This window comes from Oryx dammah, unplaced genomic scaffold (genome assembly GCF_014754425.2).
Source record: "Oryx dammah isolate SB20612 unplaced genomic scaffold, SCBI_Odam_1.1 HiC_scaffold_13, whole genome shotgun sequence".
Classification (NCBI taxonomy): domain Eukaryota; kingdom Metazoa; phylum Chordata; class Mammalia; order Artiodactyla; family Bovidae; genus Oryx; species Oryx dammah.
In genome coordinates, this window is record NW_024070197.1 from 29,764,001 (window position 1) to 29,790,864 (window position 26,864).

The 26,864-nt window shown below is 49.6% G+C and overlaps 2 protein-coding genes across 12 annotated transcripts in view; one reads left to right on the forward strand and one right to left on the reverse strand.

The window, feature by feature from the left end:
* HSD11B2 (hydroxysteroid 11-beta dehydrogenase 2) overlaps positions 1-2,608 on the reverse strand; it is a 5,772-nt gene extending 3,164 nt beyond the window's left edge. The window contains exon 1 of the mRNA XM_040253337.1: positions 2,329-2,608. Coding sequence (XP_040109271.1) covers positions 2,329-2,593 — 265 coding nt within the window. The 5' untranslated portion in view covers positions 2,594-2,608. The remainder of the gene's footprint in view (positions 1-2,328) is intronic.
* A 226-nt stretch (positions 2,609-2,834) lies between these two features.
* Positions 2,835-26,864, forward strand: part of ZDHHC1 (zinc finger DHHC-type containing 1) — a 36,792-nt gene continuing 12,762 nt past the window's right edge. For 6 of the 11 annotated variants that reach the window (XR_005723318.1, XR_005723316.1, XM_040253316.1 and 3 more), the window contains exons 1-2: positions 15,555-15,837; positions 26,418-26,463. Coding sequence is in view for 8 of the 11 variants with exons in the window: in XM_040253316.1 (XP_040109250.1) it covers positions 26,455-26,463 (9 nt within the window). In the remaining 3 variants the exon portion in view is untranslated. Of the gene's footprint in view, positions 2,962-3,939; positions 4,115-11,567; positions 11,706-15,546; positions 15,838-26,417; positions 26,464-26,864 lie in introns of those variants that run through there. The other 5 variants (XM_040253313.1, XM_040253311.1, XM_040253314.1 and 2 more) reach the window with 5 other exon arrangements.

The following is a 26,864-nucleotide window of genomic DNA, read 5'->3' on the forward strand; positions in this document are numbered from 1 at the left end:
GTGTGTGTGTGTGTGTAGGAAGGGAATGAGCACATGTGTGTGTGTGTGTGTGTGTGTGTGTAGGAAGGGAATGAGCACATGTGTGTGTGTGTATGTGTGTGTGTAGGAAGGGAATGAGCACGTGTGTGTGTGTGTATGTGTGTGTGTAGGAAGGGAATGAGCACGTGTGTGTGTGTGTGTGTGTGTGTAGGAAGGGAATGAGCGTGTGTGTGTGTGTGTGTGTGTGTCCCCACTTGCCTAAGCTCCCTTCCAGAGCAGACAAGCCCTTCACGGGGAAACTAAGGCCTCGCAGAACCTCAGCTCTGAGGTCCCAACACAATCACCCACACCTTTCCTTTCATACCCTCTTGCTCACCTGTACACACTCAGAAACCTACGCATACCTCCAACCTACCTGCAGAGAGGCGTGAACAACAATGGCTCACTCCCATGAGACACGTACTGCCCAGCAGTGCACAGATGTGCACACAAAGCACCCAGTCACTCCACCCAAACCCTGACCCCAAGGCTGGGCTTCCCAAGTAGCCTCGGCTAGGGGTTCTCAGGAGCATTCCCAGGGAGGGGTGTGTGGCAGCTCTGGCAGGCTCAAGGCACAGTGTTCCTAGCAAGTGAGGCAGGGCCTGGTCACCCACTTGTACTGCAGTCAGTAGTGAGTGAAGAAACCCCAGAGTTTAGGGGCATTGGGAAGCCTGGAGGTCAACTCTTGATGTTTAGATGGGGTGGGGTGGGCAGTCTGCTTCCCCTCCTCCATTGCGGGACTTTGCAACCAGAACTGAGGGAAGACTCAGTCTTACCTCACTCTCAAGCTCAAGGCTAGGAGGTCTAACAGTAGTGGCACAAGGACCTGAGGTGAGATCCCAGGAAAGATTGCCTGGGTCACTAGTATCTGAAGATGACCTGGGTCCTGAGGAGGCGGAACTCACTAATCAGAAGGCAGGAAGGGAGCTATCCGGTGCTTGGGGGCAGAAGCTCTTTGCTTTTATACTAGGAGGTCTGTCATCTCTCCTTCCTCAGACCACTAAAACTGGGGACCCTTGACACTTTTCACTCTACCCTGGACTCACATCTCTCCCGCCCAAGCTGAGCCATCCTCTATCTCCACCATCTTTACTGAAGCTCAAACCTTCCTGCTACCTTCACCTGAGTACGTTCTGACTTCTTGCTGGGCATTCAAGGCCCCTTCCAAGGAAACAAATGCTTGTCTCACCACATCTCAGCAGCCAGACTGCTTACTGGCTGGCCCCCTCCCCCTCAGGCCATGCTCATTCCTGCTTCAAGCCTCTGTCCCACACCCTTTGTCTGATCCAAAACACCTTCCACACTCTTACCTATCTCCACTTATCTTCTGAGGCCCAGCTCAAGGATGGCCTCCTCTGGGAAGTCTTCCCAGCTTCCTCTGATCATGCAGGGGCCCCTACTGGACCGAGGTCTCTGAGAAGCCACTCACCAGTGCAAGAGAGAGAACCCCGAGCAACTATCCAAAGCCATGGGGGTTAGAGGAGAGCCTAGGCTCCCCCTCCCCGACACTAGAGCCAGTAGTGTCCTATACAGTAGTGCCCACTTTCTCTCCCTCTCCACTCTGGGTCTCAGCTCCTCCTTCCCTCCTTCTGGTGATAGATTCATTCCTTGTTCCAGACAAAGAGAGCTCAACAAGGTGGCCAGAGGCACCTGAGCCCAGCTCTCAAAGACCTCACCTCCTTCCTAGGCACAGAGGACCAGGAGGAATGGTGGTGGCATAATGAGTGCAGACTCCGGACAACTCCTTCACAGTTTGGGTCTGGGTGGTGGGATCTGAGAGGTGGCTGAATGTCCAGCTGTCCCTCATGATGACCCCAAGCTTTTCTGAACTCCAAGGAGCCCAGTCAGTTGGGAGAAGGGGGTCCCAACTCTCCATTTAAGCCTATTCCTCCTGGTCCCAGGGAAGAGACAGGACCTCCCACGTGGGGATGTTAGGCAGAGTTCAAGGGGTGAGGATTCTCTGAAGTCCCTCAGAGCAGTGTCCTCTGTCGGAAGACTGCTGTCTTGGAGAGGGACATAGCATAAACCCCAAGCTCCAGGAGGCTCCTTTAGCAGGCTCCCCTGCGCACCTGCCCACTCCCTGCCTCCTTTTCCCTTCAACACTCCCCAAAGCTGTAGGTAGTCAACCTGGACTTGGGGAGGTGCCCTGCGCTTCCTACTTGGCTGGCTTCCTGAACCCAGGGGAGAGGGGCTTCCCCACTTCTCCGCTGGGGGTCCCGCGTTGCCTTGGCATGCCCACAAGCAGCCCTCTGGGTGTCCTGTCCCGCCCTCGAACCGGGAGTCGCCGCGCTCCGCGCCCCGCGCACTCACCGGTGATGAGCACCGCGCGAGTCGCCACGGGCAGGCGCTTTGGGCGCGCCAGGCGGGACAACACGATCCAGCCGGTGGCGGCCAACACGGCAAGTGCGGCCAGCGGGGGTAGCAGGCGCTGGCACAGCCAGTCGAGCGCGGCCAGCAGCGCCAGCGCCGCCAGCAGCGGGCGGCCCAGACGCAGGTCTGCGCGCAGCAGCTGCAGAAGCGCACGGGCCGCCACGAGCAGCCAGGCGCCGCCCGACGGCCAGGGCCAGCTTTCCATGGCGGCCGGGCCGGGGCGGGGCAGGGACCGGGCTGGAGAGCAGGGACTGGGACTCGGGGCTGGGACGCGGGGTGCAGCAGGACACCAGCCAGGGGCGGGAGGGGATACTCTCTTTCTCTGTTCGCCCTCGGGCCGAGCTTTTAAAGAGCCCCGGGGGCGGGGGCGAGGGCGGAACGGAGGCGGGGAAGGGGCGGGGCTTTCCTTTACTTCTCTGCCCACACCCCTTGCCGGGCAGGTGCCCCCACCTCTACCTCCCGCCCTCTGTCCCGCCGCCGCGGTCAGATCCGCTTTCGAAGAAGCCGGAACCAAGTCCCAAAGTTGCTACTCAACTGCTCAACTCGCCGCTGGCCGTGCCCAGGAGAGCTGCGGTAGGTCTAGCCCTAGTGCCCCTCATGCGCTCACTCCTGCGCTGGTCCGCTGAGCCACGACTGCCAGTGAGCACATCCACAGCTCACACTTGCTTGGGACACCTGAGGACACACGCAACCTCCATCCTCACATTGACCGCACCTCCGCGGCCAGCCGTGCCTGCCAGAACACCTCGGGGAACCAGCCCGCCCTCACCCGGCAGCCTAGGCCAACGCCGGCGTAAGCACCATGCCTTGAGCGGCCGCAGGTGCCTAGCACACACGCTCACACCTAAGCTACCTGCGGCCACCGACCGATTTGGGGCTGGGGGCTGGGTGGAGCAGGGTAACAGACCAGATTCTTGGGAGCCTCTGCCCCGCAATCCACCCCCTTCCTTCCACTTTCCAGCCCTGGGTTTGCAGCAAACCCCCTCCCCACAATCTACCCCCACGCACAATCCCTCCCCGCCCCGCCCCCGTCCTCCTGCCACACAAGTGTACGTGTGTGGGCGCGGGTGTATGGAGGGGGGTTCTGAGGAAGCATCTAGGCCTCCCATTAACTGCAGCCCACTCTCCAACCCCAGGGACCCCAAGAGCCAGGCCAATGGGGACACCCGGGGAGTCAGTGAGGGCAGCCTCTAGGACAGGGTGATTTCTGCCCTGCTCCCAGGATCCCCCAGGGTATAAAATGAGTGAGCGTGGGTGCATTTCCCTGCCTGTGTGTATGAAGGTCTGTGTCTGTGTGTGGCCCTATGGGCCCCCACTCTGCCCACCCCCATGTCTGGCACCCTGTGCTTGGCATCCATGCCAGGCTCTGCCAGCACAGGGAAGTGATGCCAGTACTTCACTGCCAGGCCTTGTGCTGAGGTCAGTAGGTCAGCCTGTGGTACAGGGGGTCCCTGCTTCTTCTGAACCCTTGCCCAGTGCCTCATCTATGCCCACACTAGGTCCTGGAGGGGTCATGGACCCCTCCCAATTACATTGCCCATTCTCTATCTTAGATGCTCAGGTTCTGTGCCAGGGCTTCAAGGCAATGCCTCCTCGAAGCCTTCTCTGCCACCCAGGCATGGCCCCCTGGTGAGCCAGGGGCATCTCAAGGAGGAGCAGGGAGACACTCACTTAAGAGGTCCTTTCCAGAGCCACTGCTGAGCTTCTACTTCTTCCTCCTCCTACTGTAAGTACGGATGACAAGTTAGGCATGGCCCTGGGAGGCAGAGCTGGGGAGGGTATGTGTGTCTGACCCTGGGTACGTGACCTTGTGTACCTGTGTATGCCTATATTTGTGTACACTCTGTCCATGGACTCCATAGCTTGTCCATACACAAATGACATGCCTCTCCCCATGCCATGACCCTGTATATGCATGTAAGTACATTTGTGTTTGTGTTTTTGGTGACTTCCTTGGTCTGCATCATTCTTCGGAAACGCAGGGAAACATCCATTTTCTAAAATGTGCTGACTCCTATCGTTCTGAACCTGTGGCCCAGTCTCACAGGTGGACACAGCAACCTTGACCTGGCATCCCAACATGAGCTGTAGACTCTGGGTTGTGGGACCCATACCCTCCCAGCTTTAGTCACCCTACTGAGAGTCTGAGTGTGGTTTCTGCAGCTTCAGACCATTAAGTCCCTTGGGACTGTGGAGGGGATGTAGAGGAGAGGATGAGGTTTGGGGGGTGTCTCAGGCAGCCTTCAGGGTTAAGGCCACACAGGTAGTACCAGAGCTTGCCAGATTAGGAGTCAAAGGGCGGGGAGCTGGAGGACTTCCCTGGTGGTCCAGTAGTTGAGAATCCATCTGCCAACGTAGGGGATACAGGTTTGATCCCTGGTCTGGAAAGATTCCACATGCTACTGGGCAACAAAGCATGTGTGCAGCAATTACTGAGCCTGCGCTCTAGAGCCTGTGCTCCACAACAAGAGAAGCCACCCCAATAAAGAGTAACCCCTGCTCGCCAGAACAGAGAAAGCCTGTGCGCAGAGACAAAGACCCAGCAAAGTCAAAATACATAAATTTTTTTAAAAAGGGTAGGGAGGTGGAAGGTGGAAAGCACAGTGAGGACAGTCTGAGAAACAAGATCCTACACTCCTGGGAAGGAACCATGAAGGGCCCTGACCCACTGGGAAGCATGGGATGGGGAGAGAGACTTGCTGAGAGGGGAATTTAGGGATTTGTCTTTGGTTGTGGAGTGTAGGATGCTAGGATAGGTGGGGCATGTTTCCAGTTCAGCTGCTGGGACACTGCGCCACCTTAGACAGAAGTATTTGTCTTGTGTGGTTTGGGTCTCGTGGATGATCTGCCACATTTGTATTTAATACCCCTCTCTCCCAGAAATTCATCCTACTTCCTAGGCCAGGCCTTCCTCCCAGGATCTATACTCTAGCCCACTGTGGCCACCTGAGCAGCTGACTTCTTACCTTTCATCAGGTGTAGACATTCTGGAAGTAGAAAGAAGGTGGTTTAGGCAGTCACGGCTGGGAGGGGCTGGCCCAGCCCTGTCTGAGGCTTGGTGCCAGGCTGTGCCTGCCCAAGGGCAGAGAACCAGCCTCTGCCAGAACCAGGAGTCTGGGCTGGCAGGGCCCTCCAGGGAGAAGGGGGAGCAGAGGGCAGGAGCCCCAGTGGATAAGGCAGGGTTGGCAGGGGCAGAGGAATGAAGGGCAACCAGAAGGAGTGGAGCCCCTGAGCCACCTCACCCCTAGGCCCTCAACCCACAGTCTCCCTTAGTCTCACCCTGTCCTCACCACCCACCCCACTCCTTAATCAGAAACTCGGTGAGCCAAACCTTCAGCATGCCCCAGGCTCGAGGGCCATGAGGTGGGTTGGGGGCTGGCAGTCTGGCTCCAGCTGAGTCCAACAGCTCACTGGCACCACCTGCTGGCCATTAGGGGAGGGCACGGCTCTGAAGGGGATAAAGTGAAGGTGACTGTTGGATGTGAGGATGGGAGGAACAGAAATCCAGGACGGGGCCTGCCAAGTGGCAGTCTCTAAGAGCTCACTTTCTGTTCTCTTACCATACTGTGTTTCTGGAGCCAAGTGCTCCCTATCACCCCTTTCTTCCTCTGTGGTCAGGTTCAGAGGCAGCAGAATCCCAAGGAGGCCCTGCTGTCTGCTCACCCATGGCAGAAGGGAGCCTCTTCCTGCCGATGGCCACCCCCTTGCCCAAGTTCCACACCCCATCCCTCCCCGTTCTCAAAGACAGCAAACTTGTATTGCGTTCCTACTGTGTGTCAGGCCCTGTGCTGGGGACTGTGGATATAACAACTAACCACTGGCTCCTTCCTGGCAGCATGCATCCCAGTTTGGCTCTGTCCTCTCCCCCTGGGAACCACCATAAAGAACTTCTCTCACTCAGTCCTGTATCCCTTTCCCCAAGCATTGTTCTCATGCTCTCCTCCCGACACCCGCCCCCTTTCTCAGCTGCATTTCTCGAAAACTCTCCAGTCACCATCTTCACGCTCCTCTCTACCACTCTAGCTCTGAGTCAGCTCCGGCTCCTGGCCGCGCCAGAGGTCACCAGTGAATGACAAGCTAGTCCTCAAATACCAAGGACACATCTCTGCTTTCAGTTAACTCCTCTGTACCCTGGGCCCTTTCTCCCTTCGGCACCTGCAAAGCCACTGCTACTGGGTTCCCTCCTACCTGTCTGGCTCTCCCTCCCGGCCTCCTTCATAAGCTTCTCTTCCCTGTGGGTAAACCTCTGCTGTGGAGGGCTGATGCTCGGTCCCTCCCACACCATGAGCTCATCTTCCTACTTGCATGTTGGTGACTCCCATGCTCCTTTCCAGCCAAGACTCTTAATTCCAGGCCCACATGTCCAGCTGCCCCTGAATGCCTCCTCTGGACACCCATAGGCCCCTTACACTCAGCATGTCCAAAACTGGTCTCATCATCTTCTCTAGTTCTGGCAGCCACACCCTTCCCAGCTCATCCTCAATCTTCATTCCATGCACTGGCCTCCAAACTTCTTGCTCTGTCCCAAGCCTTGGGTTGGGTGCAGAGGCCTCACAATAGCCCTTTGTAGTAGGTGTCATCATTACTATTTTGTATTCAAGGAATATAAATCAAGGAATATAAATATAAATTCAAGGAATATAAATCAAGGAATATAAAACATAACTGAGGCTTCCGGAGGCTAAGAAAATTGTTCGAGATTCAAACTCAGGTATACCAGAGCTCGAAGACTGAGACCTGCGTTAACATAGAGCTACGTTTGCCATGCACTTCCCTGGTGGCTCAGTGGTAAAGAATCCACCTGCCAATGCAGGAGATGCAATGTCAAGCCATGGGTCAGGAAGATCCCCTAGAGAAGGAAATCGCAACCTACTCCAGTATTCTTGCCTGAGAAATCCCGTGGACAGAGAGAGAGGAGCCTGGTGGGCTACAGTCTGTGTGGTCCCAAAAGAGTCGAACATGACTTAGCTACTAAACAACAACGTTTCATTCTGAGGGCAAAGGAGAGCTAGGAAAGGTCTTGAGCAAATAAGACCCTGTCCTGGTTGGCTAGGAAATGGGTTTGGGGACAAGGCATGAGGGGAGGCTGGGCGTCCTGTTGGTGCATCCCTGCGAGGGACAGCAATCTGTTTTGGACAAACTGAGCCTGAAGTGCTCGTGGACATGTGAGGGTTGAGCCCAGAGGCAGCTGGGTGCCTGTGGTCCCCAGCACACCACTCATGTGGTACAAGAGCCTGGGAGATTGTTAACTCACCAGGCATGAACAAGTGCCCCGTCCATCTCCTCTAGCTGTGCACCTGGAGGCCAGGCGCTTTGCTTACTGGGCAGAAGGAATGGGGACATGCGGGAAGCCAGAAGTATCATTTGTATTCTTCAAACTGTGTCCAGCACCCTCCCCTGAACTTCTCTGCTTCCAGGATTGAAGGCAGATATTTGGGGATTAGCGCCCTTGAGCTTGGGAAACACTAAGAGAATTTGCTCTCAAGGGTTTTCTGGACCACTCCCAGGGGAAAGGCAAGTCCCAGCTGGGAACACTTACTGGGCGAGCTTGGCTGACTCCAGGTGAAACTGGTCATTTTGAGTCCTGCAGTGCAGCTCTGAGTTATTCCTAATCCTCTGCCACATTTACTGCGTGCTTGCCAGTCCTTGTGTTCAACTTCCTCATACTTAATTTTATGTACTATCCTCACATCGTCCAAATGAAGCAGGCACCACAATTCTATATATAAGAAGTTCAGTGCTTACTCAGCCATCCAGACGCTCCGCTCCCCAGCCATCAGGCAGCACTGTCCCCTGTCAGCCAAGGAGGTTGGCATTATCCAGTGGGCGATATCCAGGCAAAAGACTATCAACCTTTTAAAACTTGCTTCTGGGAGTTCAGGGTTTTTGAGCACAAGCCACCCATTTTCCTTGCTTGGCCCTGCAATAAGCCCTTCTCTGTTCCAAAAAAATAAAAAATAAAAAATAAAATAAAATTTGCCTCTGGATTAGAAACATGTCTCCCAATGGTAGAATTAAGGCAAATTGTTACAAACTAATTCCAAAACTTGCTTCCTTACAGCTTCCATCACCCTGATTCAGGCCTTTTCTTGGCAGAACAACAGCAAAAGATACAAAAATTAGTTGCTGTTGGCTGTCTGGTTTAATTCATTTGCATATACATAATTCAGTCCCACCCCTCGTGGCTAATACCCTACTTGGGGAGCTGTGGCTGTTTTCTGATTGCTGGTAGGAGGCCTATGTGTGTTGTTTTTTTAAATAAACTGAAACCAGATGGAGGAGAGTTTTGTTCACTGCCTTGCCTACAATTTTCTCCAGCAAATTCTTTGAAAAGCCAACCATCTATGAGTGGTGCCTATTCTCTTTGGAGGTCCCTCACCGCTGGCATGCAAATAGCAAGCAGGACTGGGATTTATAAAAGTGAAAACAAAAAGGAGAAAGAGAAGTTTCTTGGCCCAAGGGCTCTTGGGTACACAGGGGGCTCATCTCCTCATGGAGCCCCAGTTTTAGGTCTGCACTTACAGTCTGTGTCTTCCTCTCCTTCTCTCTCTCTTGAGTTGGGAACTGACCTGGGCTTGAATCAGAATCACCTGGACTAACTACTTGGTGAAAATATGGATTCCAGACCCCCACCCGCTTTGCAGCACTAACTGCTGGCAGGAGAGCCTGACTCTCAGGATGGGTCGCTCTTTGAGTCAGTTATCCTCTGGAAGGGGTCCAAGCCACTCTTGCTTTCATCTTGGGAAGACTAGCTGCTCAAGATGGTTATAGAAATATTTTTAACCTCCAGCCAGGTCTAAGGCTTTGTAATGCCACTTGAGCACCTTGTCAAGAGATTCCTTGTTCCGAGAAATAAGAAAGTACAACCCCTGGTCAAGGGGTTAAGATTTTTCTTTGGAAGTTGAATTGAACATTGTCCTAGTGAAGTATGACCCAGTCCCTAGGCAGGGGAGAACATGTCTTTCCCAGCTCCGACCTTCATTCCTAGCTCAGATCTCTGTTCTTTTGGATTCCAAGGCTTTTCAGATAATTGTGTCAGGTTACATAAGCTTTTGAGATATGAGGGAGCACTCAAAGGAAATTCCTCTGGGAGCAGGCATGAGAGGTTCCGCCACATAATTTGTTTTAAAGTATTTGAGGAAAAATTCAGGTGCCTTAGCCCTGCACATTTCTGAAATAAAGTAAGAACAGTCAATGACTTTGTATGCACCATTCCCCCATAGAAATGAGGAAACAAAAAGATACACCAAAGAGCAAGTGAAACTGCTCCCAGGGAGCGCGTGCAGGGCCAGTGCAAAGAAGGCAGCTTCGACTGAACTGCCATGGAAATCCTTATCAGCACAGAATACCTTTCCCCATCTGCCTTTCTGCATATTAGATAACACATGTAGTAAATACAAGCCTTCATTTTTCTAAGAAACATAAAATAAAAACTGAATTACTGCCAGAGAAGCTTTAAAATCATTAGTTCCTAGGACACTGTGGGCACATTCTCCACACACCATCATTTTCATGTCATTTGCCTCCAAGGGATAGCCCTGCATCAGCTCTGTTGCATAAGGTGCTGCTTCCAAACACCTTGTTCCTGACTGGAGACACAGAATAAGTTTTATCTAGGTCTGCAAGAGTTCTGGAGGGGTGACATCGTGTTCCAAGCTGTACCAGTTAGTGTCAATAGTGAGAAAACTGCCAGAGTCTTCTTACCAAGGAAGCTGAGAGAATATTGTATACAGCAAACAGCGCTCCTTTCTTAAAGCACAAAGTGGTCACAAAAGCTACTCAAGAAGGGAAAATTAATAGGAGGAAAACGTATTCAATGTAGTGAAGGAAAAAAAAAAATCTTTACAAGGGACGTGGAAATAACAAATTTACTATGATGAAGGGACGGTAGTATAGGAAAGTCCATTTTTACACCAAAAATAATTCAACAGGTATTATTTACAAAAGGCTTCACAGAAGAATTCCTGTTAAGTAACACTATCTTTTCATGTGTTTGTTCCTGCCTTCATTCATGCAACAAACATCTATTGAGTGCATTTGTATTCCAGGCTCCATGCTCAGGGAATGCCATGGTGAGCTAGATAACTATTCCCCGCCTTGTGGGCTCCGCATGTGGCTGGAGGACAGCCCCTAATCAGATCACTACACAATCCTGCAGCCGCGACAGACAGGAGGAACTAGAAAGCAGAGTCTCAAGGCCTCTTCTATTCTGAGGGTTGAGAAAGCTTTCTAGGAGGAAGTGGTGTTCCAGGTAGCAAGAACATCGCATGCAAAGACCCCTAACATAAGAGGGAACCTGGTCCTTCAAGGAGAGGGGAGCCAGGAGGCTGCAGAGGTCAGAGGGAGCCAGGGGGTAAGGGAGGTCTTGGAGGCCATGGTGAATGAGGAGGTTTTTATTCTAATTTCATGGTATATGGAGATGCTGCTTCCTGTGAAGCAGGGAGAGTCACTGAGAGTGGTAGCAAGAAGTAAAATAATCAGTTCCCTTATTTTTCTTGCTTTCTTTTTCTTCCTTCCTTTCATTTATTTATTTTATTTTTGGCTGTGCTGGGTCTTCTTGCTTCGTGTGGGCTTTCTCCAGTTGCGGCAAGCAGGGGCTACTCTAGCTGCAGTGCGTGGGTGTCTCGTCACTGTGACTTCTCTGTTTGCAGAGTATGGGCTCTAGAGCACAGGCTCAATAGTTGTGGTACACAGGCTTTGTTGCTCCACAGCATGTGGGGTCTTTCCAGACCAGGTGTCGAACCTGTGTCTTCTTAACCACTAGATCACCAGGGTAGGCCCTCTTCCCTTTTTCTTTTCTTTCTTTCTTCTTCTTTTTTTTGACAGCCCCAAGCTATCAGGAGAATGGATTGATGGGGAGGGGAGCAGTCACGAGGTGACAGTCACGAGGCCTCTATATTTGCCAGGGCAAGAGGTGTTTGTGGCCATGGGGACAAGCCAAGTAAATGGGCTGACTAATTCAAGGCCCATTGGAAAGGGTACTGTGATTCAGACAAAATGGACCCAGAGAACAAGATCTATGGCTAACCACATCCCACCAGTGAATCTGATAATTAAAATTTAATTCCATTAGTTAATGAAATGGAGAGCATCATTTCCTGATAGAAAGACAAGTAGGGTCTAGATTATATGTACCAGTGTCCATTACCAGTGGAACATTCTGTGTGCTTCATATGCAGGACCACATTTTCAGGCTTCATCATGGCCCTATCCAGTAAAGAGCTGTTGTTACTGCTACTTCACATAGGAGCAAACTGGATTTAGAGAAGTTGGAGGATTTACCCAGCTGGCGACTGGCAAAGCTGGGATTGAAACAGGTAACCATTGATATGCCCTGGGACAAGAAACAAGTCCCAGGAAGCCTGGGGACACACTAACTCTAATTAAGGATGGGCTGTAGGTCTAGCCCAGGTTGGGGTGAACTGCCCCGGGGTCTCTTCTGGCAATTCTAGGAGTCAGGTAATGAGCTTAGAACCTTCTCACACACATGTGTACAAGTTCTTTAAACCACAGGTAGGTCTTTTTGTCTCTCTAGCCTGGGCTGTTCACCATGGACAGGCCTGCCTTGCTAGTCAGGGACAGCCACTCTGGACAAGAACAAGTCCTACCCTAGGGGATGACTTCTGTCCCAGAAAAATGTGTCTCATGTTTTCATAGAAACTGGCCAGAGAGGGGCAGGAGGAGCTGAGACTAACTACATTTTGAGTAAAAGCAATGCCGTGGGAAAGGGCCTGGGGGTGGGAGCTAATGCCTTGGGTTCCAGGAGATGCACTGATCAGGGGACAGGGATGAGGAGGTGGACAGGAGCTAGCTGAGCTGGGCTTTGGAAGCCAAGCTTTGGCATTTCAGTTGATCCTAAGGGCAAAGAAAGCCCTGGAGGTAACTTAAACAGAAGACTGATGAGGTGGTGTTAGCAAAGTGTGGCCTTCCTCAGTAGGTGATGCCCTGGGCAGCGTCAGGTTCTGGACTGGTGACCACACCACGATGACAGAATCAGGACACCATCAAACTGCCTGTGCTATTAAAACTCAGATTTGGCCAGAGGAAGTCTTTTCAGAGAGCTTGGTCTGGAATCACTCAGATACCTGGGCAGTCATTGTTGTTTCAAATGAAACAGCTTTGGGACTTCCCTGGTGGTGCAGTGGCTACGACTCCGTGCTTCCAACGCAGGGGGTATGACTTTGATCCTTGGTCAGGGAAACCGCAACCAAGTTTGCATGCTACAACTAAAGATCTCGTGTGCCATGATGAAGATTGAAGATCCTGCATAACACAACCAAGACCTGGTGCCACCAAATAAATAAATATTTTTAAAAAATGAAACAGCTTTCATTGGTTACATACACATGTACTTAATCCTATTTGAAACCCACTGTATCAGTTTCCTATTGCTGATACAACAAAGTGCCACTAATTCAGTGGCTTTGTTGTTGTTCAGTCGCTAAGCTGTGTCTAACTCTTTGCAACCCCATGGACTGTAGCAACCAGGCTCCTCTGTCCATGGGATTTTCCAGGCAAGAATGCTGGAGTGGGTTGCCATTTCCTTCTTCAAGGGATCTTCCTAACCCAGGAATCGAACCCACATCTCCTGCATTGCAGGCAGATTGTTTACCCATGAGCCACCAGGGAAGCCAATTCAGTGGCTTAAAACAACACAGGTGTATTATCTTCCAGTTCTAGAGGTAAGAAGTTTGAAATGGGTGTCACTGGGCTAAAGTTAAGGTGTCAGCTGATTGCTTCCTCCTGGAAGTTCTATGGGAGAATGTTTCCTAGATTCTAGAGGACACCTGCATTTATTGGCGCATGGCTTCTTTCTGTCTTCAAAACCAGAAGTATAGTGTTTTCAAATCTCTCTGACTTCTGCTTTCATCATCACGTCTCCTCCCACTCTGACCATCCCATGCCTCTCTCTTGTAAGGGTCCTTGTGATTACACTGAGCTCACCTGGGTAATCCAGGATACTCTCTTCCATCTCAAGATCCTTTCATATCTGCAAAGTACACTTTACCTTGAGAGGCAGCGTATGCATAGATTTCAGAAATTAGGATATGTACATCTTTGGGAGGCCATTATTCAGGCTACTACCCACTTTAACAAATGATCAGAAAGAATGGTAAGCCTGCCAGCTAAGAGGAGAAGGGACTGGAAGCAGGCAGGCTGATGTTAGGGAGACAGAAGGCTGCTGCAGAGACAGCAAAGGGGAAGCTGGTGCTGTGGGCTAGAGTGGAGTGGGAAGAATGGACACAGGACATATTTCAGAGGGAGTGAGAAGAATGGACATAGGACATATTTCGAAGGGAGGAACTGCCTGGTTGTGGGGACTATCTGGATTAGATGGGCAAGGAGTAGGAGGAGAGTGGGTAGGCAGTGGTACCCTTTGGAGGGCCTAAAGGGAGAGGGAGGTTTGTGGCAAGGACAAAAAGGGCATATAGGGATGTGCTGCATTTACCCATGGGACAGCTAGGGGGGACTTCCCAGGTGACACTAGTGGTAAAGAACCTGCCTGCCAATGCAGGTAGACATAAGAGACCTGGGTTCGACCCCTGGGTTGGGAAGATCCCCTGGAGAAGGGCATGGCAACCCACTCCAGTATTCTTGCCTGGGGAATCCCATGGACAGAGGAGCCTGGTGGGCTATGGTCCATAGGGTCACAGAGTCAGGCATGACTGAAGTGAATTAACATGCATGCATGCACAGGACATCTAGGAGCAGTGCCTGGAAGGCAGATGGACCCAGGGTTTGGTAGCTTGACTCTCCAGTCCCTCCCTTCCCTGTGGGCATATAATGGCTCTTCCTCCATCTTGATTTTTGGATCACCATCTCTCTTCAGCCCTAAATTCTACAATTCCAGATTAGAGTTGAGTTGTCTTGTACTTTTGAGGCCAAAGTAGCATTGATATTTAGTCCATATAGTTTATCAGTCCTGGAAACAAGCATTTATATGGTAGACAAATAAAGACACTCGCATAGGACCCAGAATCAGCACATGACAGAGCAGGAGTTGCTATGCTGCCTTTATTGCGTGCTTGTGGCTGATAATTTTAGGGATAGGGGTATTTTCTGTCCGGCCCATGTTGAGCAGGGAGCCAGCCAGCTGCTCACTTTCCTACAGCCTAGAAATATGAATAGGGCAGCTGGTGGAAGACAGAGCCTCTTCCTGTCTTTTGAGAAAGCCTGAGCTCATGAGAGGATCCATTCTGAGTGTCCCCAAGTGGAGGGGAGAGGGCACATTCAGGGAAACCAAGTTCAGCAGGGAGGGAAGAGTCTGCAGCCCCTGGAATGGAGGAGGCAGGTGCCTGTCCCCCAGCAGCCTCAGGGCAGCAGGCATGATCCCATGAAGCCCAAATGTGAAAGTCCTGTGGGTTGGGGCAATGACTGTGGCCTTAGTACCAGAGAGGACACATGACCAGAGAGTGCTTCTCACAGTGTTAGCTGCTGCAGGAGGTTCTGAATCCTTGGAATAAACTGGGTAGAGAGGATCCTAGTAGAGACCAAGACCAAATTTCCCTCCAGCCTGGAATATCGGAAATCCCAGTAGGATTTATGCTTGACTTAAAGGAAATAAAGAAAAGAGAACTTATTCTTTTGGCCACATGGTGCCAAAAGTGGGACCACGAGTCAGTGGGACCTTAGTTCCCTGACCAGAGACTGCACCCAACCAGGGACTGAACCCACGCCCTCGACAATAAGCGCACAAAGTTCTAACCACTGGACCCAGGAAGTCCCAGAAAGGAGATATTTTGAGCTCTTACATTTCACACATTATATTATGGACCACTTTCATATTTATTTGCTTTTAGATATATATTCCTCTTAGCCCGTTATCTCTCTGAAGGACAGGGATCGCGTGGGTATTCCCTAGGGTACTTCCAGTGCCCAGCACATACCCTCATTAAAGTGTGCAGGCTGGCTGAGGGTTTCCCTAAGAGTGATGGGCTCAGGGGAGAACCTGGAGCGGAACGCTTATGGGACAAGTTAGGATTTCGAGAAGACAAGCTGTGGATTAGGGGTAGAGAAAAGTGTGTTTTTGAGGAAGAATGTTGAAAAGGAATGGAGAACGGGGAGCCAGGGGGTCCGGGTGAGCCCCGCCCGAGCCTGGGTGCCAGCGCGACGTGACGCAGCGCGGTTTGGCCGCTGTGGGGCGCCGTAGCCCACGCCGTTGCCAGGGGAACGGGCCCAGCGCCGGACGAGGCCCAGCCAGCGTCTGCCTGGCCGGGTGGTACAGCCAGCCCGCTCGAGTCGGAGCCGGAGGACTTGCGGGCCTAACCTCCCCCTCGCGTCCTGGGATGGGGCTCCGCTCCCGGGCGCACCGCCGCCGGGTCCCAGGGACCGTCTCTACCGCGAGAGTCTGAAGCGAGGCCGCTTTGGGGTGGGTAGACGGCCTGGCGCTGGGGCTGAGCCGCTGAGTGACCTTGGCAGGGCCGATCTGGCTCGGCCGACGACGCGCAGGTGAGGAGCCCCCTGTGCAGTTCTCACCTCGAAGCTGAGCCACGGGGGCAGAGCTGCCGCCGCCCGGCCGAGCTTTTCGCCTGGAGCCCGCTCGCGGCCTGGGCTGCAGGTCTTGGGCAGGGCGCCCGGCTTCCTTCTAGCATTCATCAGGTTCGCAGATCTGCATTGAGCGTCTGCTATGTGCCAGGCTCTTTGCCAGGCGCGGGGCCACCAAGGGCTCCAGAGAGGACGCCTCAGTTCTCCAGAACCGGCAGTGTTAAGAAGGGGTCGGGCGGGGGTTGCGGGGAGCAGGCGCCAGATACACGACTAAAGTGATTTCAGGTCAGGTTAAATGGTCTGGTGCTGAAATGGAGGGAGGTCCGGGAGGATCCCCTCTCTCATGTGACTTTTAAGCCAAGATCTAAGGTTGAGAGTCAGCATTGTGATCAGGATAAGGGTGTTTCTGGAAGAGGCAAAAGGAAATGCAAAGATCTGGAGGCCGCAGGTACAGAGGAACAGAAAGGTTGAGGGGCACTTTGAAGGATGTGGTGGAGCTTTCAACTTTATCCTAGCAGGAGGAGTAAACCACTGAGGAGTTTTGATGTGTTTTTAAGTTTTGAAAATCTCACCTCACTCCGGCTGCTGTGGGCAATGTGGTTGTGCCAGGGCATACCAGGAAGTCAGTTGAGGGTCATCCTAGTTCTGCCAGTGTAGCTGTGCCTCCTAGAACTTACTTAGTCTCTCTGAGCCTCAATGTCCTCATCTGTGGAAAGGGCATATTGCTCTGCATGTTGTTTATGAGAGAGAAAGTGAGGGGCTAGCCACATCTCAGACCAATGACTAGAGAGGCCTATGAGAACAGTTTGAAATGATCAGATCTACTTCAGAGAGTTGTGAGTGATAATAAGCAGATTCCATCAAAACACTTAAGGCGGTAGCACAGAATAAGTGCCTTCTAAATGGCTGCTGCTGCTGCTGCTGCTAAGTCACTTCAGTCGTATCCGACTCTGTGTGACCCCATAGACGGCAGCCTACCAGGCTGCCCTGTCCCTGGGATTCTCCAGGCAAGAACGCTGGAGTGGGTTGCCATTTCCTTCTCCAATGCATGAAAGTGAAAGTGAAAAGTGAAAGTGAAGTCGCTCAGTCGTGTCAGACTCTTTGCGACCCCATGGACTGCAGCCTACCAGGCTCCTCTGCCCGTGGGATTTTCTAGGCAAGAGTACTGGAGTGGGGTGCCATTGCCTTCTCCGTCTAAATTGCTAGCAATGGTTATTGTTGTTGTTGAGACACTATAGGGGAGCAATGACTGGGGCTTGGAATAGAGTGATGGCAGCAGAAATGGTAAGAAGTGGCTTAACTTCCCTTCTTGAAGGAGAGTTGGATTTAGAGATGAGTAAGGGGTGGTCCCTGTTTTCGGAAAACTGGTGATTCACAGCGGGAGACGGGTGTATAAACAGATAATCACCATGAGATTCAATAAAAGCAACATTGGTACTTAATTAGTCAGGTTTTGTTTTGTTTTTCTTACTTTGTTCTGTCACAACTTTGTTCTAAATGACTGTTTCTTGGTGGGTGTTCCTCAAGGCTTGCTTCCACAATCATGGGATTTGATTTCTGGTTAAAACCAACAACCTTGCCTCTGCTCATTGGCCTTATTTCAGCTCCATGTTGCTCCCTTCTTCTTGTCCTGTTTCCTTGGTTTAACTTGAAGCCCAAACAGTTTGCAGTGATTGCTTCAGGAGGAAAATGGCACAGGAAATGTTTGCAGACCATGTCAACTCAGAAATGACTAAGGTTTCAAGCTTTTCTTGCCCTAGCATCAGACTTCTGCATGTTGTTGATGTGAGGAGCCCAGCCACATCTGAGACCAATGACTGGAGAGGTCTATGAGAAAGGCCTGAAGCTCCAATTTATTTTCTGGGAGTTTCTGTGATGTGTGTCTCTTATTCACGTAAGCACTTCCCAGAATTTTAAAGCCAGAGACTTGTCTGGCACCTGTGGGGAATTCTAATAAACAAAGTACTTGCCCCTTGAAAGTTTTTTTATAAATGACTTTTTTTTTTTTTTTTTTTTGCTGTAGAACAGTGTGAACCATGCAGCATTTTCTTTTCAGCCCCTCCTTTTGGTGGTTAAATTGGGCATTGGTCAGATCTCAGTGAAAATGAGTTTAAAAGTAGATCCTGGGGGAAAAAAACAAAACGGAAAACTTGTTTCGAAATATCCACAGAAAAGCACACATATGCAATCATAAATCCTCTAGCAAAAGAAAAGGTTGTTGAGAGTGAAACCTTCCTGGGGCGTGCACCTTCCCTTTGGGTTCTGGAGTCACAGGAAGCTTAGCTGACCTTCAGCTGAAAACTGGAGCAAGGTCCTGCCCGGCTGCTCTTCTGTCGCACCACCTGGTTGTCTGACTCCAGCTTGGACAAAATCCCCAACAGCTCATAGGGAGCTCTTCAGCTGAATGACTCAGAACTGCTTTTGAGAATGAGAAAGCATTGAACTACAACTGAGTGCTCTTTTGTTGCATGGTTGTTAGGCAGGATTTCCTACTTTGTCTGGTGCGATACTATGCTCTAGATCACATGTGCACATTTGGTCGACATGGAAGCCCATTGGGGCCAGGAGGGTAAGAGATGACACCCTTCAATTATTTATTTTACTTTTTGTTTCAAAAGTAGTACACATGGTGAAAAAAGAAATCCAAACAGCACCAAGGAGTACATAGTAAAAACAGATCTCTCTCATCCCTAGCCACTAGATCTCCTTCTCACAGGCTACCTGTGTTTGCTTTCTTGCATTTCTTTCCAGAGGGAATCTGTGCACATAGGAACATACATATCTATCCATCCACCTTGGCTTTCACTTACTGGTAAGCACACTCTACAACCGTCCCACATCTTGCTTTTCTACTTAGTTCAGTTCAGTCGCTCAGTTGTGACCGACTCTTTGCAACCCTATGGACCACAGCAAGCCAAGACTCCCTGTCCATCACCAGCTCCCAGAGTTTACCCAAACTCATGTCCATTGAGTCGGTGATGCTATCCAACCATCTCATCCTCTGTCGCCCCCTTCTCCTCCTGCCTTCAATCTTTCCCAGCATCAGGGTTTTCTCAAATGAGTCAGCTTTTCACATCAGGTGGCCAAAGTATTGGAGTTTCAGCTTCTACTTAATTGTGTATCAAAAGTCATTTCATCCCTCATTTTTGATGTTATATAGCATTCCATTGTGTGGATGCACCATATATTTTTTTAATATTGGTTTTTTTGGTCCTTTCTTATTACCAACATGACTGCAATGAATCTCTGTGTACTTTATAAGCATCTGTATAAGATCAGTTCAGTTCAGTCGCTCAGTCGTCTCCGACTCTTTGCGACCCCATGAATCGCAGCATGCCAGGCCTCCCTATCCATCACCATCTCCCGGAGTTCACTCAGACTCACGTCCATCGAGTCTGTGATGCCATCCAGCCATCTCATCCTGGGTTGTCCCCTTCTCCTCCTGCCCCCAATCCCTCCCAGCATCAGAGTCTTTTCCAGTGAGTCAACTCTTCGCATGAGATGTCTGAAGTACTGGAGCTTCAGCTTTAGCATCATTCCTTCCAAAGAAATCCCAGGGTTGATCTCCTTCAGAATGGACTGATTGGATCTCCTTGCAGTCCAAGGGACTCTCAAGAGTCTTCTCCAACACCACAGTTCAAACGCATCAATTCTTTGGCGCTCAGCCTTCTTCACAGTCCAACTCTCACATCCATACATGACCACAGGAAAAACCATAGCCTTGACTAGACGGATCTTAGTCGGCAAAGTAATGTCTCTCCTTTTGAATATACTGTCTAGGTTGGTCATAACTTTCCTTCCAAGGAGTAAGCGTCTTTTAATTTCATGGCTGCAGTCACCATCTGCAGGGATTTTGGAGCCCCCCAAAATAAAGTCTGACACTGTTTCTACTGTTTCCCCATCTATTTGCCATGAAGTGATCGGACCAGATGCCATGATTTTCGTTTTCTGAATGTTGAGATTTAAGCCAACTTTTTCACTCTCCTCTTTCACTTTCATCAAGAGGCTTTTTAGCTCCTCTTCACTTTCTGCCATAAGGGTGGTGTCATCTGCATATCTGAGGTTATTGATATTTCTCCCGGCAATCTTGATTCCAGCTTGTGTTTCTTCCAGCCCAGCGTTTCTCATGATGTACTCTGCATATAAGTTAAATAAGCAGGGTGACAATATACAGCCTTGACGTACTCCTTTTCCTATTTGGAACCAGTCTGTTGTTCCATGTCCAGTTCTAACTATTGCTTCCTGACCTGCATACAGATTTCTCAAGAGGCAGGTTGGGTGGTCTGGTATTCCCATCTCTTTCAGAATGTTCCATAATTTATTGTGATCCACACAGTCAAAGGCTTTGGCATAGTCAATAAAGCAGAAATAGATGTTTTTCTGGAACTCTCTTGCTTTTTCCATGATCCAGCGGATGTTGGCAATTTGATCTCTGGTTCCTCTGCCTTTTCTAAAACCAGCTTGAACATCAGGGAGTTCACGGTTCACATATTGCTGAAGCCTGGCTTGGAGAATTTTGAGCATTACTTTACTAGCATGTGAGATGAGTGCAACTGTGTGGTAGTTTGAGCATTCTTTGGCATTGCCTTTCTTTGGGATTGGAACAAAAACTGACCTTTTCCAGTCCTGTGGCCACTGCTGAGTTTTCCAAAATTGCTGGCATATTGAGTGCAGCACTTTCACAGCATCATCTTTCAGGATTTGAAACAGCTCAACTGGAATTCCATCACCTCCACTAGCTTTGTTCATAGTGATGCTTCCTAAGGCCCACTTGACTTCACATTCCAGGATGTCTGGCTCTAGATTAGTGATCACATCATCATGATTATCTGGGTCATGAAGATCTTTTTTGTACAGTTCTTCCGTGTATTCTTGCCACCTCTTCTTAATATCTTCTGCTTCTGTTAGGTCCATACCATTTCTGTGCTTTATCGAGCCCATCTTTGCATGAAATATTCCCTTGGTATCTCTAATTTTCTTGAAGAGATCTCTAGTCTTTCCCATTCTGTTGTTTTTCTCTATTTCTTTGCATTGATCACTGAGGAAGGCTTTCTTATCTCTTCTTGCTATTCTTTGGAACTCTGCATTCAGATGCTTATATCTTTGCTTTTCTCCTTTGCTTTTTGCCTCTCTTCTTTTCACAGCTATTTGTAAGGCCTCCCCAGACAGCCATTTTGCTTTTTTGCATTTCTTTCTCATGGGGATGGTCTTGATCCCTGTCTCCTGTACAGTGTCACGAACCTCATTCCATAGTTCATCAGGCACTCTATCTATCAGATCTAGACCCTTAAATCTATTTCTCACTTCCACTGTATAATCATAAGGGATTTGATTTAGGTCGTACCTGAATGGTCTAGCGGTTTTCCCTACTTTCTTCAATTTAAGTCTGAATTTGGCAATAAGGAGTTCATGATCTGAGCCACAGTCAGCTCCCGGTCTTGTTTTTGTTGACTGTATAGCGCTTCTCCATCTTTGGCTGCAAAGAATATAATCAATCTGATTTCGGTGTTGACCATCTGGTGATGTCCATGTGTAGAGTCTTCTCTTGTGTTGTTGGAAGAGGGTGTTTGCTATGACCAGTGCATTTTCTTGGCAAAACTCTATTAGTCTTTGCCCTGCTTCATTCCGCATTCCAAGGCCAAATTTGCCTGTTACTCCAGGTGTTTCTTGACTTCCTACTTTTGCATTCCAGTCCCCTATAATGAAAAGGACATCTTTTTGGGGTGTTAGTTCTAAAAGATCTTGTAGGTCTTCATAAAACCGTTCAACTTCAGTTTCTTCAGCGTTACTGGTTGGGGCATAGACTTGGATAACTGTGATATTGAATGGTTTGCCTTGGAGACGAACAGAGATCATTCTGTCGTTTTTGAGATTGCATCCAAGTACTGCATTTCGGACTCTTGTTGATCATGATGGCTACTCCATTTCTTCTGAGGGATTCCTGCCCACAGTAGTAGATGTAATGGCCATCTGAGTTAAATTCATCCGTTCCAGTCCATTTTAGTTCACTGATTCCTAGAATGTTGACGTTCACCCTTGCCATCTCTTGTTTGACCACTTCCAAATTGCCTTGATTCATAGACCTGACATTCCAGGTTCCTATGCAATATTGCTCTTTACAGCATTGGATCTTCTATCACCAGTCACATCCACAACTGGGTATTGTTTTTGCTTTGGCTCCATCCCTTCATTCTTTCTGGAGTTATTTCTCCACTGATCTCCAGTAGCATATTGGGCACCTAATGACCTGGGGAGTTCCTCTTTTGGTATCCTATCATTTTGCCTTTTCATACTGTTCATCTGTATAAGATAAATACCTAGAAATGGAAGGTCTGGGCCCAAGGGTGGTATATGTGTTCTCAAGTTTGGTGCATGTGTGTGTGTGTGTGTGTGTGTGTGTGTGTGCTAAGTCTCTTCAGTCGTGTCCAACTCTTTGCGACCCCATGGACTGTAGCCCACCAGGCTCCTCTGTCCATGGGGATTCTCCAGGCAACAACACTGAGTGGGTTGCCATGCCCTCCTCCAGGGGATCTTCCCAACCCAGGGATTGATCCCGAGTCTCTTATGTCTCCTTCATTAGCAGGCAGGTTCTTTACCCCTAGTGACACCTGTGAAGCCCCCTCAAATTTGGTAGACATTACCAAATTGCTTTCCAGCTAACCTTTTTGAAAAATAAAGGAGTGATCTAAAGTGACGGCTTTGTGAAATTCACCTGCCAGTTTCCTCAATCTGTGGGCATTATGCAGGGATGAGAAGCAGGCTCTGTCTCCAGCCCTAACCCATTTCCCTTGCTCCACCGTATTTCTCCCTGTTGGTAACTCAGTTCTCCAGGCCCTCCAAGCCTCCACATTGGCCCTGTCACCTCTCTTCTGATCCCGGCACTCTGCCCTTCCAGTTCTGTGGCCTCCGTCAATAAACCCTCTTTAGTAGTGAAGTAGAGTCTTTCCTGAAATTCTCAGACATCTCGCAGAAATGCAGGGATGCCTACAGCCTCTCCAGGGCTAGTACTTTTCAGCTCAGTCTGGTTCTTTTGACAGCACTATTCATGAATCTCAGAACAGCATTCCTAAATATTTTTTTTTTTTGGTGGGAGCAGAGGTGGGCAAAAGGGAAGTGAACCTGTCAGGTAACTGTTCTCTAGTTCATAATGAGAACTTGAAATGGTAAGCTTTTCCTCACTTAAATTAGGCATATGAGTTAAAGTAGCCTAATATTATTTTGCAAATGCTATTTTAGGCTTTTAGCAAGTGAAGGTTAACATAGATTATTGTCATCCCAGCGATGGCCTTCACCTTGCTGGGACAGAGAGAGACCTGCATAGCCCTTTCAGCCTACCTCAGAAGCCAGGTGAGCCCTGGGCTTACCAGGCCAGCATCTACATATGGTTGTTAACACTCCATGGGGCCTCTTTGTTCTTGCCTTCTTTTTGTCTCCAACAACTTAACTCTGTGGTTTGTTCATGGCAGCTGAAGGTACTTGAGAATCTTTTATCAAGGTCCACATACCTGTCAGCCCATCAAAGATGCAGTGGGTCATCAGGCGGGCAGTGGGGAACTTGTGGGCTTCACCCCCACCTCCCGCCCATCTCCTCCCAAAGCACTGGGCTGCTGGGCGATTGCTCTCCCTGGGCCAGTCTGCTGTAGTGTCACTTCCCCCAAGTCCATTTTCTTCTTGCTCATGCCCTCCTTTCCACTGTGAATAGAAAGCTTTCTAAAACACCCATCACCTTTATGTCAATTCCCCTGTTTAAATTTTCTGTGACTCACCATGGCTCTTTCAGTAGTACCTAAGCTTACTCACCTGGCCTCCTGTAATCACCTTACAGAACTGAAGTTGGATCTGCTTTCCTAACACACAGCAAAAGAAATCCGCTGACACCGGGCTGTGGTGAAGGAAAGTACAGCATTTATTGAAGGGAGTGAGAGCCAAGTGAGTGGGAGTGGGAGTGGGGGGAGTGGGAGTGGGAGTGGGAGGGGTGGGAGATATGCCTCAGGTCCACTCCACCGTGGTCTTGGAGTTAGGGCTTTTTTTTTTTTTTTTTTTAAGAGAAAGAACAAAGAGGCTGGGATTAATCATCATCTTGTGACATTTTTGTGACATGTCTTAATTGTAGTTTTTGGAGTATTCTAGTCTCTGGTTTATGATTTTCTATCCAAGTGGTCCATGGCACAGGGATCTGTTAGTTCATCTTGCACTGGAGAGAAACCCTTTTTGTGTTGATGATGACATCTATAGTAGCCATTTTAGTACATGTTTTCAGTAATTTTAGTCATAAGACTCTGGTTGTTTAGTTTTCAGTTAGCACAAGATTGAAGTTACAGGAGACTCAAAAGGGAACAAAGTTTTAGATAGATTAATCACAATTTCAGTAAGGGAACTTGATTTTAGGGGGACTTGGTTTCAACCTAGGATCTGACCCTGCAACTTCCCAGGGCTCATCTCTCTCTCTCTCTGTGAATCTTGCTCTCTGACCCCAAACCCATCCACTCTGTGTCCTGTCATAATAGGCTGCCAAAATACCCATTCACCCACTTCCCTGATATCTGTCTGGGTCTGTCTGGGCCTGCAGAAAGCAGTCCTCTGAGGGCAGGAACCTGGTCTCACATGTGTTTACATCTTTAGTGCACAGGGGGCTGGGCCAAGACATGAGTGCACAAGCTGGCCATGTCTGGGAGCAGGATGACACATCTTTTAGTCTGATCTCCTAGGGAAGTGCTGAGAGGGGAAGGACAGCCAGAAAAGTCCCTGGGTCTGATGACAGTACTTAGTCCCATCCATGCTTAAAGCCCTATCTCCTATTCTCTCCTATCTCAGAGCCTTTTTAATAAATTTTTTGGGGGCTCAAAATAATTTGTGGCTACCAACTCCATAAAGGAAAATGTCATCAGTTAAGAGTGGGTTGGCTCAGACTTTTAATGCAGGTGGCATGCCACCTGGGCAGCTCAGTCTACTCTAGAGTGCTGCCACTTCTGCAGAGGACTTAGACCCACTAGCACCATCCCCCTATCTATGGTCTCATACAAGTGGTACCTCTCTGAGCCAAGGGTACTGGGGTTTGGAATCAGAGCAGTCTCTAAAGCTGTTGGTGGTAGGCCCCTGGCCTCAAATGGTGACTTCTCCTGCCTCAGGCATCAGGGACACAGGAGCACTGGGGGGTGCCTGTGGCCACTGCCAGCCCACTCCAGCAGTGGGGACATGTCAGCCAGCCATGTGCCTCTGCTTCTTTCTTTCTAAACTACCTCAAGGTGTAGGGCTATTCAGGAGTGAGGATGGCAAGGAGAAAGTCAGGATTTAGGGGCCCTAGTTGATGGGTTCCCTTCAAAGAAGTTGCCCTACTGGATCACCAGAGAACCTATGTTGGAGCCACAAAGATTTGTCTTCCTGAGCAGAACTGCCCAGCTCAACTGTATTCACTGGGCTTGACCTGATGACCTTTGTTTCCAAAAATCAAGGACAAAGATTTGCTACCTCTGGGGACCTTCCAAACAAAGTGATGCCAGCTTTTTGATCACCTTTGTCATCTTTCATCAAAGCTGAGAAGTTTAGAATTACAACCCAGTGGCTCAGCTCTTATGACAATGTGTTCCTTGGGACTACTGACTTAAGAAAGCAACTTCAACCAGCCCCATCACTTTGGGCATAAACCTCATAAAACCTCTTAGGATATCAGATATAGTAGCCTCCTCAGTCTGGAGAGATGAGGATACCCCAGAGGGCTGCTGCTGCTGCTGCTAAGTCACTTCAGTCATGTCCGACTCTGTGTGACGCCATAGACGGCAGCCCACCAGACTCCCCCCTCCCTGGGATTCTCCAGGCAAGAACACTGGAGTGGGTTGCCATTTCCTTTTCCAATGCATGAAAGTGAAAAGTGAAAGTGAAGTCGCTCAGTCATGTCTGACCCTCAGTGACCCCATGGACTGCAGCTTTCCAGGCTCCTCTGTCCATGGGATTTTCCAGGCAGGAGTACTGGAGTGGGGTGCCATTGCCTTCTCCACCCCAGAGGGCTATTTAAGGGTAATCATAATGTCTACCATTTAGGGAACATTTATGTGTCAATATGTGTTACTGATCTGTATATAGCCCTAGGTGGGCATCTCTACCCCTGTTTTCAGATGAAGAAACTCAAGCCCTTCAGCTAGTAAGCAAAGAACCAGGAGTTGAACCTAGATCTGTTTCCTCCAAAGCTGGGGTTCTTTTCCCACCTTTCATTGGTGTTTACTGAAGACAAAGCAAATGACCAAAGGATTCCAGTTGAGTTCCTGGGAGAAAACTAGGGTCACTCCATTTAGCTTTGAGATGAGGCTACTCAGAATCTCCAGGTTTGGTTTGTGGGAGGCCCTGGGCCTTGGGTGGTATGAAGGGCAGAGTGGCTGAGTATGAATGTTTGGCAGTTAGGGTAATAGCCATGGGGCGGGAGGAGATAGGGTGGGAGTATGGGTGCCTGGTGACTATACAGATTGAAGGCAGGGCAGAACAGGGCAGGAGGCTTTCAGTGGGTCAGGATTTCACATCATTTACTGTGCCCATATTTCCTCTTATTTCAGATGTTTTCAAGTCAGCAAACATTACTGAGCACCTACCATGTACAAGGTATGTTCTGCATGTTTGGGGGAAGGGATGTGGGAGAACAGAGGTGGATGAATCACAGTACCATTGCTGCCCTTAGGGGAAGCTGGCATAAAGGGGCAGACATAGAGATGGAAAAGTGTACCAAATGACAAAGTGACTTCCCCAATAAAAACTGAGTGCAAAGACCCCCTGACTCACTTGGAGCATCAAGGAAAGCTTCCTGGATGAGGTGGTGCTCGCACTGGACTCTGAAGATCAAGTCACATTTTGTTGAGTTGAGAAGTGAGGAAGGTGTTATAGGCAGATGTGCTGGTGGGGGAAAGGGTCCTGCTGTACCCTTTGTCTTAGTCAAGACTCCCTGGCCAAAGGCATGGGCTCCTGAAAGGAGAGTCCAGCTGCCAGGGATTTTTGATCTTCCTACC